A 20,383-nucleotide genomic window follows, 5' to 3' on the forward strand; every position below is an offset into this window, starting at 1 on the left:
CCATAAAATCGTGCAACGCTGTCTCTGTACTCAATCCCTTGCCGAAAGCCGAATTGATTTTTACTAACAAAAAAACTGGATTCTTCCAAAAAATTGCAATAATTTATCTTTAACTATTTTTTCAAATACCTTAGCAAACGAAGACAACAATATGTATATATATATATATATATATATATATATATATATATATAACATAATAATATTATGTTTCTCGCTTAAAATAAGATATTACATATTTTACTTAGATTATAACAGGACTAACTGTGTCATAGCACGATCGTGGATGTCAAATTACATAGCAACTCACAGAGAAGGTATATGAAATATAACGCATACATGTATTTTCATATCTTTTTTTTAAATGTTTAAATTTCAGTTTAACCCTTTACAGTTTTTACTAACCGCAGGGCTATCGTACAAAACTCTAGTAGGCCTATTAAACATTAATAAAATACACAAAGATGCAATACACATAATTTGTTATAATTTTTCTTTCCAAAAATTATTTGTTACTGTTATTTATTCTATTTTTGAGACATCTTTTATAGGTATAAGTATTTCACTCATTGTAATTGCTCTATTTACTTGACCTACCTAGACTTTGGGTAAAGGCCCACACAATACACCTATTGTTAAATAAAAATAATCGGCAATAAAGTACTTTCTCTTACAAAATTATTTTAAGCGTAAAGGTCGAAAGTTATCTTTAATTTCTAGGTTCATGTAATTTTACACTAAAGTTCAACTTTTATTCGTAGATTTTAATTAGTCATAAATTGGTAATACAAAAATAGGAATTTCTATTACAAAAATCGTTATTAATTTTAAAGGTTTGTTAAAAAATAGAATGTTTTTTATTTTAACTAACACAGCGGTAGTTGTTAGAAAATATAATTCGTAAATTTCTCTTATTGTGTTATATATGTTTTCTAAATTTATTTTTAATAACATTTAACTCCAGATAGACATATTTTTGGATGAGGAAAATGCAGAGCCACCATATTCCGCCGGTGTGTCAGACTCGCACCCACTAAATCCCCACCGACCGGGCATCACTACCTCTCGGGACTGCTTTCCGTATTACTTCAGGGAGCTCATACATTATCAGACTTGATAGTGACACTTATATACGTACTCTAGTATTATATAAGCTGAGTATATCTCTGTAGATAGATACGTTTTACTAAAGTTTTCATTTATAGGCCAAACTCTACTAAAATATTTTGGTTTCGTATAATTAACTAATTTATTTGATACAACTATAAATGTGACATTATAATTTACATATGAACTATCCATAGCAGTTAATGTGTAATTATAATCATATATACAATATTACACTATCGATGGATCATGGAAGAAATAATTCATACAAACTTACTGAACATGATTGTGTATGATTTATTAGTATAATTCCCTATTACTCAGATAGTAGACCTAAAAGAACGATTTTAGGGTTTGAATTAAAAGAATCACAATTTGAGATCCACTTTAAATGAAATACCTTAAGTTTTGGTTTAAGTAAGGTTTTGGTTTTAATTTACTACCTTCGCAGTACGCTGTACGAATATAGTGGAGGAATCATTAGAATGAGTTCAAGTAGAAATACAGCCAGATTAGTTTTGGAAAGAGGGATCGGTAATCAACAGGTGTCAGCGCGCGTGAAATCATTGTCTTGCAGAAATGGTACTCAGCCACCCTCATCAAAATTGTTAAACGGACTGTAGATCCATATCATAGGTCCACGGTCGTGGCCTGGGACCCATTGTCCGACTCAAGGGTTCGTTTGACAAAGGTTTTTGTCGAAGGGATTGTACTTACATTACAGTACTTGAATGGGTCGAGATCTAAACAGAGTTGCGATAGAGTATAATCATAACTAAAGAATAGTAATTTCTAATATGACGTCATTATTAATTTTAATAATATGTAACAAATTATAAGAAGGTAAACACAACAATCACTCAGTTAATAGTGTTTTACAACTTTATTTTAAACCTAATTTAATGCATTTTTGTGACAAACTTCATATATTAAAAATAATTTAAACAGGAAATACACGCCATGGAAAAAACAATATTCTTTAAAAACTAAAGTCTACAACTGCGTCAGTTAAAAAAATTACGTATGTTAAATTTTATGATTTATTGCGTAAATTTGTATAATAGCAACTGTTTTAATATAATGTGTGTTCCTCTTCACTGAACTATGGGTATCAAATTTAAGCGATTACTTCCAATTTTTAATTTATAAAACCTCTCAAGATCCACGTATGTATGGCATATTAATTTGGTGTCACTCCTTATTTAAATGCTTCTGGCTTACGTCAAAGCCCATGGACTATTTGGATATTCAGTTTAACATATAGTTGACATAGACAAACATTGATGTTTTTATACAGTGGGATTTTGTCTTTGATGTTTACAGTGGGATTTTATGTTAAAAATCTAAATTTTGGGTTTGAGCAAATATATGTTAGTATCTACTGTCTGTTATAAGAATGTAGTAATAAGCATCACTAGGGTGAAGGGTGTTTAGGTAGAAATACTAATGCCCAGCCAAGTCATTTTTGAAAAGTAGGATCGGTAGTCCACGGGTGTCGGCATGGACTTACTCCCCTATCCTGCATAAACGTAAGATATGTCACCCTCGTCAAAATTAGGCGTGGACCTACAGTTCTACATTTATCACAATTAGGTGTGGACCTAAAGTCCTACAATCATGAGTATCCTTAATCTTTTAGGAGTCAGGTTTCTTAGGATAAGGTATAATAAAAGAGGGTTTAAACTTAAATTGTTAGCTGATTACTAAAATTGTGTCCGTTTATTATTCAGATTAATTAATTTTTTATTTAGCACGGGTGTAAGATTGTTGGTTACTCATACATAAATTTTGTATTTCTTACGCCCTCCGTTTTTTTCGAATTTTACAAGGATTTTGTATCGAATAAAATCATTATTACACATTTTTAGTGCAATCTGATTGGAACCACTTGAATGTAAATTAGACAATTTTTCTCTTTTTAGTCCATTAACCGTGACACATTAATATAATTATTAAAACACAATTAACAAGATCAAACTGTGTCAATTGAGTTACTTAATGGATTTTAAGGATTGTCAATGGGTACTAACTAGTGCTGCAGGCGGCTGGAGTCTGTATATTCCCGCAGATGGCGCTGTCTCCGCCAGACTCGGACAATAAATCCTGGCCAGACCTGCCGTAACACTGCAACATTGTCCCTAGTAGTGGCTTTACCATCGTGTTACTGACAAAACCCATGGTGTCACCCTGTGTACCACCGCAATGGCCAGCGAACTACACAGGCGGGAACCTCCTCAGGAAATAGTTCGACTTGGCTATCACTCATACAGTCAACCTATTGTGTCACTGCAGTCGACCGTGAGACACCACCACACTATTTAAGCCATATAATATTTGTTTGCCGATCAGGTAACATAATCCTGGGATCTTCATGTATAAAAGCATTGAGTTTAATAGCCCATGTTTCGTTTTCAGTGCTAACATTTTAATTTTTATACATATGTAGTAAAAGTTTGATTACAGATATCAATATATAATAAAGAGGTTCTTGTGAATACCGTTGTAAAATTTCATAATTTTTGTATGTTTAATTTTTTCCTAAAACAAAAAAGACTCAATAAAAACATAATTTGAATAAAAATATTATCGCTTCAACGAATTTTAGATTATTTGAAACCCACTGGTAGTCAGTAATAAGAGACATGTATTCGCAATATTTATTTTCACCGAAAAGGTTTTCTCCGACTATTAAGTATTTCATGGGCCTCGTTAAAGATTTTCTAAAGATACTACTTTAAGTGGCTGTAATTCCTTAGAATACGATAAAAAATTTTCTACTTTTCCTGTCTTCAGAGCAGGTCATCACTTTTAAAAGGGTCGAATCTGAAATGTAATACCAAATAGCGATACCAAAACCGATCGTACCATCTTAACAGTATTCATGGAAAAAGTAATATAGAGCTTTATAAAAAAGAGCTATTTTTTCAAATATCTGATTAATTCAAAATTGTCATAGCTGGTAAGAATAATTGTTATACTTAAAATAAACAACAATTCAACACAGAAGTGTTATGTCATGTGCAGAAATTAAAAGTGTAGTTCTTCTAACCCACGCCGACGCATACGTTGAGGGATCAAGTGTGTGGCCATAACGTTGTACAACAGGGGGTAGCCGCCCTTCCCCTTCACCCGACAACCACACCGCAAGTAAGGGCTGCCAGCCACAGAAGGGTGTCGGCCCTTGCCATTTACACTCGCATCCGACTTTGATCCTCTTTGGTACCGCCCACTCACGTGTCTGCAGACTGACCAAAGTAGACACAGCAGGACTGTTTATGTTGATTTTCAGCTCGATTCAAATATGCTCTTTATATTTGCCGGTGTGCTTTAAAAAATTCTGTAGCTTCACTAATCAGAATTTAGCTGGAGAGATAACAAAGGAAGAAAACGTCACATACTTTGTTAGTAAGACATTGCAATTTACTCATAATTCACTATTCTCTTGGTTTAGAGAAGTGAATTTAATCGATTACTTTTTTATTTAATCGGTAACAGAATTTTAGAAACTTACAGTTCAGTATTTTTAGGCACAGTATATTATAGCTTAATCTAGATCTATAGTAGCTTAATCTATTATAGCTAATTCGCTCTATATTACAAAATTTCGGGTCTATATTAGCATCTTGTACTGTTATGGCATATTAAATACAATGTTAAGTAATACACATTTGGTTTGGCTAATAATATATGTTAAAATAAAAAATAAAATAAAAACATACGTATATTATAGACTAGTAATTAGCTTTATTTTAGCTCAATATGTTAAACCACAATAACATTCACGTACTCATTACGGTCGTACAATTAATACGAATCGAAACGTAACTTTTACAATTGTTGATATTTTTATTTGTTTTTATTCCATTCGATTTTAATGGGAGAGAACTGGTGGGAATGAAGTAGGTGGAGAAAGTAAGGGTAGAGAGAGTAGGGAAATACCCATATATATATATATATATATATATATATATATATATATATATATATATATCTCCTATTTATTTATTTACTCTCAGTCGTTTTCACTCAAATAGTTTTACTGCAAATGTAAGAGTTTCAAAAGTAATTTATAGCCATTATAGTTTTAACATATTGATTATAGCAAAAAGTACGAGGTAAAAACGTCCCTCGCCCATACTGAGCAGTTACGTTACAACAAGAAATGAAGGATGAGCACATTTGTGAGCTCTGGTTTATATCTTTGGAGTTGAGAGCCGTTGAGTGGCTCTTTGTAGTACATAGACCACCTGACCACTTGCTCACTTGATCACCTCTTAATCAATCACTCATGACGCCACCATAGGTCATAAACAAACTTGTAATTTATGTTGTGGATTTATTAAGACGTATTTAACAAAAACATATAATTGTTAGAAATTTGAATTATTACTATTATAATTTACGTTTTACTTCATCTTTTGCAGATTAAAGATATATTTCCCCACTACTAGGCACGCGGAAGTCGAACACAATGTGTGACGTGGTGTGTAAATCACCGCACTTTATTTACTGTAGGAGATATAAAAAAGCATTTGTTTCCTTTTTTAAATTTATAGACTAACAATGCAATATTTTTTATAGAAAAAGATTCTTAACTTCCAATATGTATGGTAGAAAAATCGGTAGTAAAAATAAACTTACTACTAGTTACAAAGAAAATTTTAGATTATATCTGAAAAATTTGAAATAACTGTCTTAGAAATAAAAAATTTAATATTTAGGAGCTTATTTAAATTTAATAGTTAACACAAAAGTATCACAATAGTTAAAAGGTGTTACTGACACATTTAAACTACTCATAATACGAAATTACTAATGAACTTTCTGTACTGAGTAGTTGTATCAGACTACATTATTTTTTCTATAAAAATATTCTTAACTTTCAATATGCAAGAACAAACGTCTTTATAATTCCCTCTAATGACGAATGAATTCCGCTCAACTTTTGTCTTCTTTTACGACACTTTCAAGAAGCCGTAAAGGTCTTTTTTTATTCCACACACCCACTGTCACCACAAAACTAACTAATAAACTATTCTTTAAAACTTAAAAATATACAACATAAATTTGAAAGTAAAGTAAACAAATACCGCTGTAAAACTTGTTAAAGTAGTTGAGCGGTGACAAAAGTACCACTCTTTATAAAGCTCGCAGTAACCGTAGCGTCACTCAAACTGAGGAATTCGTCTAGCTATTTGTCACTCTGGTTTGTTAGGTTGTATAATCCAGACGTAAAATATTTGACTGGTTAACAATAGTGGCGCCATTTTGGTATTTACTACGACAGCGTATTTTTGACGCTGTGAGCGTAAAGCAGGTGTATGGAGTAGAAAGAAGGACACAAGTTAAAACAAGTTCAGTTTCAAGAACCGTATGTTACAAGTACAAGTACTAACAAAACTACCTTAGGAATTATTTTTAAAATATGGTATTTATGGATTCCCAAACCAATTTGCATTGACAAGAATGAACCTTATGTTCATTCAACTATGTAGCTGACAACTTATATTTTTATAGCTACAGTAGTTGATATAAAAAAACATTCCATTCCTTATTACCTTACTCTTATTTTATGGCGTAAAACTCTAATTTTCTTTAAATCAGAATTGAAATTTTTCTTTACTAAGAAATTGACGCGTTCGATTTTGGTAAAATGGGGTATCAAGAAAAAGGAGAGTAAAAGGGGTTAAATATACCAAATGATTAGTTTTGATACAGCTCATATTTTCAGTTTGATAAATCTAAAACCGACCATCAGAGGTGTAAATAATACTGGTATTGGGTATAACTAACCAGATGAAGAGACTGAAATTAACACACTGGTCACAATTTTCAGTTTCTGAACGTCGTTGGCTGACGCTGGTAAATCTAATACTTATGTGTCAAGCTAAAATTATGACCTGGAAAACAACATTTCATTAGGTATTTTCCATACCATTGCAATTCATTCATTTCAATCTCGACCATAATGGGACTAACGCTCGATTTCTTTATTAGAAGAAATTTCTCTTTGGCTTTCAGGAAAAGTAAGTTGTGCTCTAATACAATGCAAACTGGCTCTCGTCTCCTTGACAACAATAGCTCTCAGTTTGATGGATGTACAATGGTTATACACCTCTGTTAGTCTATTGCTTCTTAAACGTCTATTACAGGTTATCGTCATGTCTGTTCCATAAGAGCAATACAAATCAATAAATAATATTCTTTTCTTACTTTTCATCATAGAACTCCAAGATTTTTTTTTCCCTTTACAAAAATTAAATATTTTTAGATTCTCTCTGCGTTCCATAATTATTGAACTAAAAGTTTAAGTTTATTAAATTAATAAGTTAAATTATGAAAAATCATAAGTTCAGTTATGTACTCAACAATATCTTCTTACAAGACATTTGGGTGTTGGTAGATAAGCCGTACTACAATTAAATCAAGTCATATGTAAAAAAACTGCAACCTAAAAAAAGTGGCAAAATGGTCTAAAGTTCGATATTGTTCTTATAGATCAAAATTCAAGTTAATTTTAGTACATCCGGGTCTGAACTGACATCAGGATAATTTGGTATTCATTGATTAGTTAGGAACGTCTAATATCTGCCTGTATCTGAATTGATCTTAACGACCTAATTATTAAGAGAGTCGATATATATATTTAATATTTGTACAGAATTTTGAGTTTTCTACATCTGAATATCACTATTATTTTACAAATTGTTATACTAACGCGAAACATGAGAATGCTCCATTAGATAATAATTTTCAAATCTGCAAAATCTTATACATACATCTTCTATGCATTTAAAAACGTCAAGTGTTTTACTTGTATGTAATGGCTTTTTCGTGATTCGGTGAACCGGTTGGATGAGTAAGGGTACCAACCAATTGTACTCTTGATCCACAAGCACAGTGACCTCTTTGACGTGCTTCAGCACGAATGGTCCCAGCTTTGTTGTAACAAATAATTTGACGACAACTGAAAATGTTGCACTGTCAGTCATGTCATTTCAAGAGATTTAGTAACATATAGATGGAAGTTTTCAAAAGGAAAATCCAGTTGGTTTGCTGTTCCATTCGATGTATTATGGTTACAAGAGGAAAGGTTCAGTTACACTGCTAGGACAGCTACCAGTCATGGCATGTCATCAGTTTACAGTATGTTGAACCAAACGTTCCGTAGGGAATATTGAATGATGCAAGCTTCACGAACCCAGATTCGTAAGCTAAACATATAACTGTATTAAGGAATTCTCTGGTACACGTGCATGATATAGTATTTCGTTGAAACTCGATGCATAATATTAATCACAAGAAACTTTATTCAACTCAATAATTTGCCATACGTCACGTATTGATATTAAATATGTGATGTCACGTTTTGTTACTCGTATAACAACACAGAAATTTTCTTTACAAATAAAATAAAATTCTGTAATTTACGCACACGTAGTACGATTTGATTACGGCGTACACATAAGAAAAATTATTGTGATAGCAAAGAAAATGGAGTTCATGTATTTATTTGCAATTTTTTCAAGGTTGAATGAGCATATTTTGAGAAACATCATCCGTGGTCGCATGGATGCTTTTAATTGATTTTTTTTAAATTTATATAAGAATGTAAATATAATAATTTATCTTCACATAATTTGTAGAATTTGTTCATGTTTATGCAATTACTAATTTTTGTCAATAAGGATTACTATGCACTCTAAGCGACGCGGATCAAATATTTAACAATTACAGCTCATCGGATGTTGTATAAAAAATTCATTTAAGACGCAAAAAATCAAACAAAATAAAAAAAAAAACATGACTAGGATGCAACAATTTACAAACAGATCAAAAGATGTTTAATAATCACCTATTTAAACAAATCTTTAGCAACTGTTTATAATATTTTACATTTAAATTTAGGGTTGAACAATAAAATAAAATTTGACTACAATGTGTAAGATACTCTTGTATCCTAGTTTAATTTAAATCCATGGATTGACGTGTATTTATTAATATGCCATTAATGGAGACGTTTTAAAATGTAAACTATTGTTTGAATTAATTGTTTGATGGACATTGATTTAAATTAGTTGAACCTTTATCAGGGTTCATTTCTAAACTAATATAGTTCACTAATGTTAACACTTTGTACATTCCAACAAAACCACATAAGATAATGCGAGTCACATTTTCTTTTCGTAGAACAACTAATGCACTCAACAGTTTTAGTTTTGACGTTTAGAAAGAAACAAATTAATCACCTAAACATGTTTTGTATGTTATGTTCTTGCCGTATTTCCTACTTTCTGTACGTTACCGATTTCGAGGTGTATACATGCGGGGTATATTACTATAAAAGCTGTGTTTTGATGGTGATGCACTCCGTATTCTCTTGTTTATTGAATAATGTCTCCTATTCGTGTGAAATGGGTTGAAAATGTAGTGAAAAGAGTTTTTTTTAAGTACATATGGAATTAATTTCTAACCGTCGATGCGCTCCGATCATTATAGGTATATTTTATAAACTAAGAAAACCTTTTATTATTACATAAAAACATGATTATTTTATAGTGAGTTGTCATTGATCATAAGCGTACTGTATTATTATAAATATATCTTGTAAGATCAATAGAAGCAAAAAAGCTTAAAATTTAAGTCATTTTCATAATCATTACCAAGACTTTATTGCATAGAATAATCGTATTTAATTGCAGCAGTCACCACAATGTTGCAGAAGTTCCTACTCAGCTGTTGCTACCTCACGCTTGGCGTAGAGTACACATGTGACGCGAGCAGCAGCAGCGTACAACGTCCGTCCGTCTGTCTGCTGTCACAGATGTGGCACATATGTGCTGCTGCCCTCCCCCCTCCTTCTACACTATACGCGAACCGCTGGAGCTGTTTTATATTTATATTGGTACAAATATCGTAGGAGCCCTGTACGCTTCTTCCACGCGTTGCCGAGCGCGTGCTCCTCGTCCATTGACGATTTTAAAACAATTTGTGCAGGAGGAAACTTTCAAAGAAACCCGTTTTTATTGAGAGCGTGATAAATTACAACCTGCTAATTGGAACTTCAGTGTTAACTGTATATTTTAAGAACGATGTATAGCATTTCTAATCCCTTACTTAAGTTAACTGAAGCATGTTTCATGAGTCCTATTGCTTTACATAGTTTCTTACTCCGGCCTCAACAAGTCTTCTTGCTCGCTCTTAAATGTTGACTGGTATCTAGTTAACTATTCCTGAATCAGCATTTCGATTTATAAAACAATTTAAGAAAATACAACATTGTTTATAAGTACTAACAATAAAAATGTTTATAAGTTGATGCAGCCACAAATCTATTGTTTAGATGTACTACAAACGTTTAAATCATTAATACGAGTAAACCAAATCAGCCTTAAAGAGACTTTCGGCCAACGTAAACTCTGAACTATTCCCAAGTACAACTGTATAACTATGACCAGACAACCCGAAGGTGCGCAATTTTTTCCGCCAATAACGGTTCTTAGGTCAGGCCGTCGGATCGCGCTGTTAATAATGTTCCGATAGGATTTATATGCTTTATATTTTCTCCTACAGTATGTAGTTATAGGATAAGAATGTTTGTACCATACTTTAGCCCTATTTATTAAATTTTGGAATTGATTAGCTTATTCCTGATTATTCCCCACAAATGTATGAGCGAAAGGGATAATATCAGACAATTTTCATTACTATACGTTCAGAATTATACTTTTAGCAATCCAAACTTAAGTACCCCAAGATAGTTTTCGGCCGTAACGGTAAATGCTCACTATGCGTTTAAAAGGAGACAAGCCCAGATCGGTTGAAACTACATAATTGAACAGTTGCTGAATGCAGATCTTACGATCAGTTAAACGTAATTATTAACTTAAATCAGGGTATTCACAACTGTTAATTTTAGAGGTGGTGTTACCCCGAATATCTTAAGCGCGGCATTAAATTTCCGTCACAATAAAAGAACCGTGTGCTATTTAACACTGTGTTGTACCGTGAGTGGGAATGGTGCCGATACTAACAGTTTCCAAGAATTAAAAATTATGTTTAAATGTGTTGTATTCTCCACTCTTTTGTTAACAAGAATGGTAGTGGGAGATAGGTTTAATAAGTTCTAGACAAATTGAGAATAGGAGCAAATAGGATGTTTTAAAAATTAACAACCAAAATTACGGTTATTACAAACATGCAAACAAAATACATTCACTCGATTCAGACAACTTTAGGGTCAGTCTTGGGAATTTCCCTGCTCTGGTGAACGAAATTGAATGTTTGATAAAGCCCTACTTGCTATATGCTATAAATATAGAGCTGAGTAGTTGGCATAGTGGTTAGCCTATCGGGCAGATTAACTGCCAGCTTGGTTCTGTGTTGCTTGCTTGGGCGTTTCCCTGCTCTGGTGAAAGAAATTGAATGTTTAATAAAGCCCTACTTGCTACATGCTATAAATATAGAGCTGGGTAGTTGGCATAGTGGTTAACCTATCGGGCAGATTAACTACCAGCTTGGTTCTGTGTCGCTATATGGTCAATCTTAGGCGTCCCCCTGCTCTGGTGATCCGTAACTGTCTGAAGAAGTGGGATGTTAATGAGTTTAACATGGGTTACAATCTTAAAATGTCAAAATAATTACACATTTTCTATCACCGGTAGTGCACTATGGTTATTGACAATAAAACCTATACAATGGAGTATGGATACGACTAAAAAAGACGGAAGTCTCACAAACCAATTCAACAAAAATACTTTATCACATGTGTGATAAGTTTAGATAGCTGTGTGGACCATTGGTAAGAACCTTATTAGTATTTTATTAAAAAGAAATTCTGAACATAAAAATCATGTATTAAACTGAAATATTCTGGGGAGAAATAAAATAGACAAATTTCAAATTAGCAAATACATTTATATTCCATTTACCTGTAGTATAAAAATGTTAATAATAGTTAGAAAAATTGGTTATGTTCTGTTTTTTTAATATATAAAATATACAGTTTTTAAGAAACCTTTTGAAATTAATTCGGCTGGAAATAGGCGGTTTACTGCACAAACTTTGGGAAAAAATTATTATGGTTGAGGACAGTTTTTAACAGCAGCGTCGCGTTATTGCTGCTTTAACCAAGAAATACGGATATCCTTTTGTAGGTGACATGCAGTAAACGAAAATGTATGTACTATTTCAGGAAATAATATTACATTTACACATTTAGAGAGTTTAAATTCGTTTATAATGTAATTTTACAACAATTTTATCGCATATGAAAGGAATTATAATATTTTGACTCTTTATATCGCAAATTGGTGTGTCTGTATTAATTACACAGTTTTAAACATGCAAGGCATTATACCAAAGCAATATGAAGAAGAACCAAATACATTGCAATTAGTACAATAAATTAGTTTGTATTTGATTTTTGAAATGAAAAGCAAAATAAAGGGTATTTAAATTGAAAAAAATACCGTTATGAAATTAAATGACCTTTGAATTAAGTTTTACTACCTGAAGGGACAGTATTTTTACTCAAAATATTTGGTATCTTGAAAAAATAAATTAGTAGGTAGCCTATACTTTTGATGCTGGTAACTGAATTAAACCAAATATTATGTTAATGACAACTAATGAAAATGACTTTTCAGCTGAAATTCGTTCAGTTTTTCTTCAGCATATTATATAGTTTAGTCCCGCGTGGGTTACGTAAGGATGCCATTAGTTACTGTCTTCACGTCTAGGAAATGTACAGATCGGCGGCGGTGTTAGTTAACGGGTTCAAATACAAGCAAAATATTGCTTGAAAACAACCATTTACATATTTCAAGATCTATTTGAAAGTGTTTCCTAATTGTGTATCAGTAGTGGAGTTATAAGTGATCTCAAGAGCCCACCTAGTCAAAGTTATTTTATTTATACATGAGTACAGAGGCGAAATTAGGGCCACATGGCCCTTTCTTATACATACCTTTTTTACCTAAAAACCAACTACTACACAAATACACAACTCCAGTACAAAAAAGGAAAATAAGTTCTGCACTTTGACGAGTTTTTAGATAATGTTTTATTTCATTATAATGTAGTGAACTATATGAAAGTTTCGTATACTTATGCCATTTTCATGAGTCATTTGAGTAAGAAAGCTTTTAGTTAGGCCTATTATGATGACAAATTATCCTCAGCGCTTTAGAACTTATTACACGTGTTCTACCTCTTCAGACAAACTTCTGATAGTGTAAATAAAAGTACAAAGTGTGAGCCAAGAACTAGTCTACAATTTCAACAATAAATACTTAATTTTCAATATAATATATAATTACCTTCACATTGCTATAAAGCCTACTTGTAAAACACAACTAGAAGCATGCTCTTTGATTCATACCTACAACAATGAAATTAAACTTTATAAAGTCAGACACTAACGTCTAAATATCTCCTTCCTTTAAAAAAGTTACTGTGAACGAAATTGTTTACATGTTACCAGACACAAGACAATATGATGAACGTACAAGTTACATCGACCTTTTCCTTAAATATTTGTAACTTTAACTACGCCTACTTTAAAACATTCTACGTTGGCGTGTAGAAACCAACTTCAAATATATATATATATATATATATATATATATATATATATATATATATATATATATATAAAACAATGTTAAACACGGAAAAGATTTTGCACAAATTGTAGGATTGCACTGATAAGGTTGTAACGGCATCCGAAACTGTTATCACCTCCAGCAACGTGTCTTGCAAAGTACTGTGAAACGCAGACTGTTTGACATAATATGCAGGACTCCAACAAAATACACGGACAATAACTAACCTGATACCCTAGATATGTTATTATAAATATATATAATCAAGGTATAGACAACCTCATTTTTAGTAATAATGTGATCCGAGAACAGTCATCTTACTATGGTTTGATTGCATACAAACCTCCAAGGTAGCGAAATGAAACTTATTAGTTGATCAGCCAACTGCTTATTAAAAAAAGGGTATTTTAGAAATTAAACACTTCAGTAAAAGTATTTAATATTAGAAAACTAAATTATGGCATCTAAATTTAAAATGCTCTACGATCATTGCTTATTGTTCACAAGAATAAAATGAACACTATACCTTACGACAAAATATACACATATAGCTTAAAAATAGAACAAATTGCCTCAACTTAGATTAATGTTTTATAAGCGGTAAATGTGAGGTCACCAGTTTCTTTACCAACTTCTCGATCCTTTCCTGTCCTGAATTAGTTGTATTTAAATTTATCTGCAATATGATCGTATATATTTTAAAACTAATTATCTAAATTTATATACTGATATATATATATATATATATATATATAGATATATATATATATATATATATATATATATGTGTGTATATGTATCGCGCACTTTGGTAAATTGATTCATTGAAATACTTGCTTGTCCTACATAATTTATTTTATATGCATTCAGTAATTTACCAGAAAAAATAGATTAACCACATAACACTTTTATCCTTTCTGCTTCAGAATCTATAATTTTTAACAGATGTTTTATTGAGGTTTTTAAATGTTTAAAGTTACTATTTCATCCACATAATTAATGCACACAATCGTATAAAATTTTATATTCCCATTAAAACTGTTTGCACAGTGAGATAGTAAAATTTTGATGAAAATATTACAAATAATTAATAATACTGTATTTCGATTGTTTGGTTAATCAGCCGTGCGGTATGAATAAATTTTATTTACTACATAATATTTGTTCCATTATTTATCCTGACATAAAATAAACAGTACTTTTTGTGATGTAAACTATACGATATATTAAGTAAACATATTCCTAAATTACATTATATTGAGTTACAGAACTAAAGAACCTACCTATCATTCGAGGTTTCCAACCCCTCTTTATCAGCTTGGCCACTATCAAATCCACGTGAGCCGGCTTGCGAAAACAGAAAACAAACAAACACAATCACGTCAGTCCAATGGTTACGAAAAATCGGAACTAAACACCAGTCGAGAAATCGACACTAATATAAGCGAGATACGTAAGGTAAACAACGCGAACTGCGCCGAACGTTGTGAGAGTGTCCAACCTCGCCGGTCGCCGCAGAGCGAGTGTCGCTGTCGGCAGTCGGCTACCGCCTGCTACAGCAGCGTCATTTATTCGATGTATTCTTCGATAGTATCGATAGTTTTGTACTATCGCAGAAATTCAATTTCGACTAGACAAATCATGTTATTTCAAGTATAAAATCTATGTATTGATTATAATGTAAATCTTACTTCTTGTTGACAATAAAATTAGATTTTAATACAAAATACATTTTTTTATTCTTCCACATTTAATTTATTTCAACATACATACGTCAAATATTGTATCTTGTAATTTATATGATTAGTACGATTTAAAAAATCATCCATTTCATGAGTTCTGTCGATCTCAATTTAATAATAATAAGAGAATCGTGCTCACTTAGCAATTATTTATAATTTAATCTACACATAGTGCACGAGATCCGAGATGCAAAGAAAAGAATATATATATATAATATATATATATATATATATATATATATATATATACTTTATGTAACTTATTTAATTCTTATTTAGGACGCAAAGTTATCTACAAATTGGAAAGGATTATTATAACCAACTCACACAAAATTGAATCCGTTAAAAGAAATTGAAATCAATTTTTAGGCTATGTATTATATTAATAATGAAATGATTAGTATATTGGTATTACTTAGTTATTAGTGCATAAGTAATAATAATCCAAACATAAATATTAAAAAAATCTATGTAGATAAAATATTGGTTTATTTAACATAATAAAGTTTCACCAATACACACGAAACTGTTTTCTTCCTTTCAAAAAGTCTCAAATATGTTACAACAAAACACATCTCAATATAAAATATCCAACACAATATTCATCGATCTATCGAACACAACGACTCGATATATTAATCGATTGGGTCTACTCGGTATGCAGGAGCGCAGGTCCCCACACAATTGATTGATGTTAGTCGATGTAGATTTAATTGAATGCAAATAAAATATCACTCGCCCTCCACCCCCTATTGCCTACTCCTTCAGTCTCCCTTAATTATGTCAACATCTGGTGGATTAATTTTACTATCAGTTTATAGGCTATTTTAATTACTGTTTAGTTGCCGTTTTATTGTATAACGGACGTATAAATCCGTCTAAAAATTATAATGCTTCTAACTGTTATGAAAAATAAAGATTAAAACTTTTGTTACGGAGTTTTAATACGAATAGAGTCTGAAAATTAAGACATTAGTTTTACACCAAAGATGAATAATGTTTAACTTAACAAAACAAAAATATAATCCATGTTTTGAGTTAAATCATGCTTATATTATACATGTATACAGTTCATTGCATTATTTGAAACAACTTAGGAGTATAGAATATAAAATTTTCTAATTATATTACCAGTTTTATAACTTTGACCTGATAAAGATTTTTGACTATTTGGTCTTGTTTTTTTTTTATTGTCTTGAGTTAAATTTTGAGTTTTTATTGTTTGAGGGTCCAGATACCTAATATGCTGTAAGCCACTTTCAAAGATAACTATTTGAATAACCGGGAGTTTTATATTAACCTAGAGGCCAACTAATTTTTTCAAGGCGTGACATAATCAGAATTTTAAGCTGACTATGATTGCCCACAATTCTGTAGCCAATTATTTAGCTGATTCCTCCTTCTTGTTCATGTAGGCTTTTCAATTAAATTACTTTATTTAGTTTTGTTTTCCGATAGTTAGGCTTCTCATCCCCCTTTGGGTCTTTCTTTCTTTGATTTCCTTTAAACGGAGGACTCATGGGGTGTTTTTGGTTGGCTATCTGCACACCTTTCGCATTAACCACAAATGAATTCCTTTCTTTGTCATATTATTCCACGATAGGCTGAAATGATAGTCCATGGTAGGTGATAGTTCATCATCTTAGGTAGGTGAAAATGCCATATCCCAACCGGGATTTGTATTAGGATGAAATGTCAACTGGAATTGCACCTTTCAGCTACCAGGAGTGCGAAATTCTGCATTTTCAGGGAGATTTTCATCTTGAATATGTCAGCAGTTTACGGACAGGAGATTAGGTTGACGGGCGTGTTAATCTTTACAATAGGTCAAATTGAACACAGGGCCAAGGACAACTTCAGTTATAAAATCGACAGCAGTATAAGTGAGACGCGTAAGGAACGTAAAAAATCCCGCAGTATTAATCACATACTCACACAGATGTAAACCAAACTCACGTGGCTTATACTCATATTTATAGTTGGTAATTTTTTTTTGGCAGGATTCATAATAGTTTTATGCCAATAAATTAATATAGGCCTACTTATATGATAGATAAGTATAGTACGGTAAATGTTAAATTCATGAGATCTTTTCTATTATAATAGCGCATATAATAGTTTTATTACTTCTCACTGTATTTCTGTTATTTAACTTAGGTAGAGAACATCTGACATTTGTAGGCTTAAAGTGTACTTTCCGAGAAAGTAAAATTGAAAAGAGAATTAGATACGGCTTGCGATTTGTTTTTTACAAGGTAAGTGTGGGAATAAGCATGTATGCAATTATGAAACCTATTTCCTACAAAATAGCAGGGATAAAAAGTTACAATTTGATACATTATAAATTTTACAAAGTTTTACAGAACTTTGACAACGTAATTGTTTTATACCTTAATCTTAAATATGGGTCAGACAGTTCCTACATATTATTTGTGCGTAAATAAATTCCTCTGTAACAGTTTTTCCGTCAGTACTTATTTAGTACTATGTCGTTTCCTCAAGTCTAACACAGTGAACATAATGAACGTCTAAGATATAAAACAATACCTAAATTACTTTACTAGTCCACATGTTCAGTAATTTAGTAGGTGCAGGTTTTAGTGTGAAGACAATCTCAGGAGTATAACCGAAGTATCTCTAGTTGTGGATTATATGTGCATAGATCGAGAGATATATTATTTTGTAAATATTTACTGCGAAATCATTAATAATAAAGTTATGTTGGTTTTATGAAATCGTGATGTGCACAGGCTGGTTCAACATGTAAAGTAGTCGCAATGGCAGTTTCAATAACAAATTGAATAAACTCACTTTTATTATTTAGTTTTGAGTAGTTATTAACTTAAATTAGGAAGATTATAGGACCACATAACTCCCTCGCACAACTCCACGTTCGAGCTGTACATCATCACTACTCATAAAACAGAACACAAATGAAAATTACTTGAGTCCTATGTCCATGTAACTTTATTATAACAACCAAAATTTAATTCAATTTTATATTTTAAATAATACAAACCGCAATGCTTGCACAAGAGATTTGTTTTTCTACCTAGTATAAGCTTATTGAAAGTACTGATACGAATTAATTTTAAACCCTTAATTTTTGAAGCTAACCATCACAATTAAATTCTTAATTACACTATATCTCATTATACAGCAGATAACAGCAGAATATTACAAGATAAAATAACGCGAAGAAAGCAATGCTTGTAAGTAACAATTCAAATGTAAGCTATAAGAGAATATCCAGAGGAACTGGTCGCAGTTGAAACATTATACTGAAAAGTTCCTTATTATTGCAGGTTATATAAATAGGATCCCTTACTTAAAACTGTATATTATCTCCATTAATTTCATTTTGGGCTTTTACAGTAACTCTGAACTCCAAAATGGAGAGAACACTGACTTAAACTGTGACGTAAACAGTTAAAGTTTAAATGTGTAGTTAAGCTATCGTATAAGCGTTTAATTCTTCCATTCACAATCATTTTTTAAATATAATAATGGGTTTTATCTATTTTTGTCTATTTGTGATGGTAATGTTTATGTTTGTGTGCAGCGCCTAAATACTGACTATGTTATAGAGTACTTACTCCTGGAATCTGGAATCCATGTCTGAGTGAAGAGACCCAGTAAGATCTAAGCGGTCCAGTCCTCGTCACTGAGCGGCTGGCAGTAGTGTCACGTTTGCGTTGTCCTCTTACCTCAGTGTCCTAGTAGACGTTAGTGCTGTCAAGGTACTTTAGTGTTCGCATTATACAAACCCTTCCCACTTCTACATAACTTTGTTATATGTACAAAAATGTTGTTTCCCTGTCATCCCACCGCCGTGAGGCAACATCACCATTAATAAGAATATATTTCAAAAGACGTGATCAGAAAAAATGCACTTGATTTACTTTAATACATTCAAATATTTCTTTATATCAAATAAAAAAAAACTTAGCTTGATTGTAGTCAATATGTTAATAAAACCAAATAATAAACAATATGTACTTAAATGACATTAATACAGTAATTTTGTTTAAATTTTAACACCATATCACTTTGTACTTAATGTTAAAAAGAAATATTGCAATTAATTTTTCGCAGAGAGATGTAAAAAACGTATACGTTAAAAACATTTATTAAAAAAGCTAACATATTTCTTCAACGGGTAGGAGAAGAATCCATACGTAAAATTCCAAACTTATATGTTATAAATGATAATTATTTAATACAATAACTCCAAAGGCGTGGATTAATTCGGACGACGAGCTAAAGTTTCGAATATAGCGAATGAGTTATTTGTGAAACTCAAATTATGTGTTGATTGGGTGAAGTTGTAAAAACATGTTTTGTCAGAAATAAGTTTGAAAGTTTGTTGCTGTGCGATTCTTCTTCGAACTCTATCACGTGGAAATATAATCAAGGCACAAATAGGACCAACAATATTGTAGAATAACACAACAATTCTCCCAATACGCGTTTCATACAACACATCAAACATTGAGAAATGACATCGATTTTGCCAGATTGCCAATCAAAGAACACCGGCCACGGAACATAACCTAAACGAGGCTCACTCAAACGATGCGGACGTCTGCTCGTTGCTCACTCTGCTCATTATCGAGCTCGGCGAGTCTCGGGTGGATGGCGGTGACAGCTTGCTTGTTGTAGATTAATGCCACCGGCGCTGGACCGGGTCAGGGATATTTAGTGCGGGCCAGCCTGTAGTTGGCACTCTTGTTTCAAAGAATTGAGTGCACCTACATTAAAGAGATGCTCTTCTAAAGAATTAATCTTTTTCATTTGTTGAACGGAATATTAGATGAAATAGAACAGGTCAAAATATTATATATTTATATTACCAATAAAACCATTACTATAAACATTAAAATTAGAGTGAAGAGTTATTTTCTACAAACAACGTTGCAAGGATTACTA

General features: G+C 31.9%; 1 protein-coding gene across 1 annotated transcript in view; it reads right to left on the reverse strand.

Annotated features, from left to right (window-relative positions):
* LOC124367248 (protein CBFA2T3) overlaps window positions 1–15,221 on the reverse strand; it is a 279,788-nt gene extending 264,567 nt beyond the window's left edge. The window contains exon 1 of the mRNA XM_046823947.1: window positions 14,996–15,221. Coding sequence (XP_046679903.1) covers window positions 14,996–15,002 — 7 coding nt within the window. The 5' untranslated portion in view covers window positions 15,003–15,221. The remainder of the gene's footprint in view (window positions 1–14,995) is intronic.
* Between the last annotated feature and the right edge of the window lie 5,162 nt (window positions 15,222–20,383).

Source organism: Homalodisca vitripennis, chromosome 1 (genome assembly GCF_021130785.1).
Source record: "Homalodisca vitripennis isolate AUS2020 chromosome 1, UT_GWSS_2.1, whole genome shotgun sequence".
NCBI classification, from domain to species: Eukaryota; Metazoa; Arthropoda; class Insecta; order Hemiptera; family Cicadellidae; genus Homalodisca; species Homalodisca vitripennis.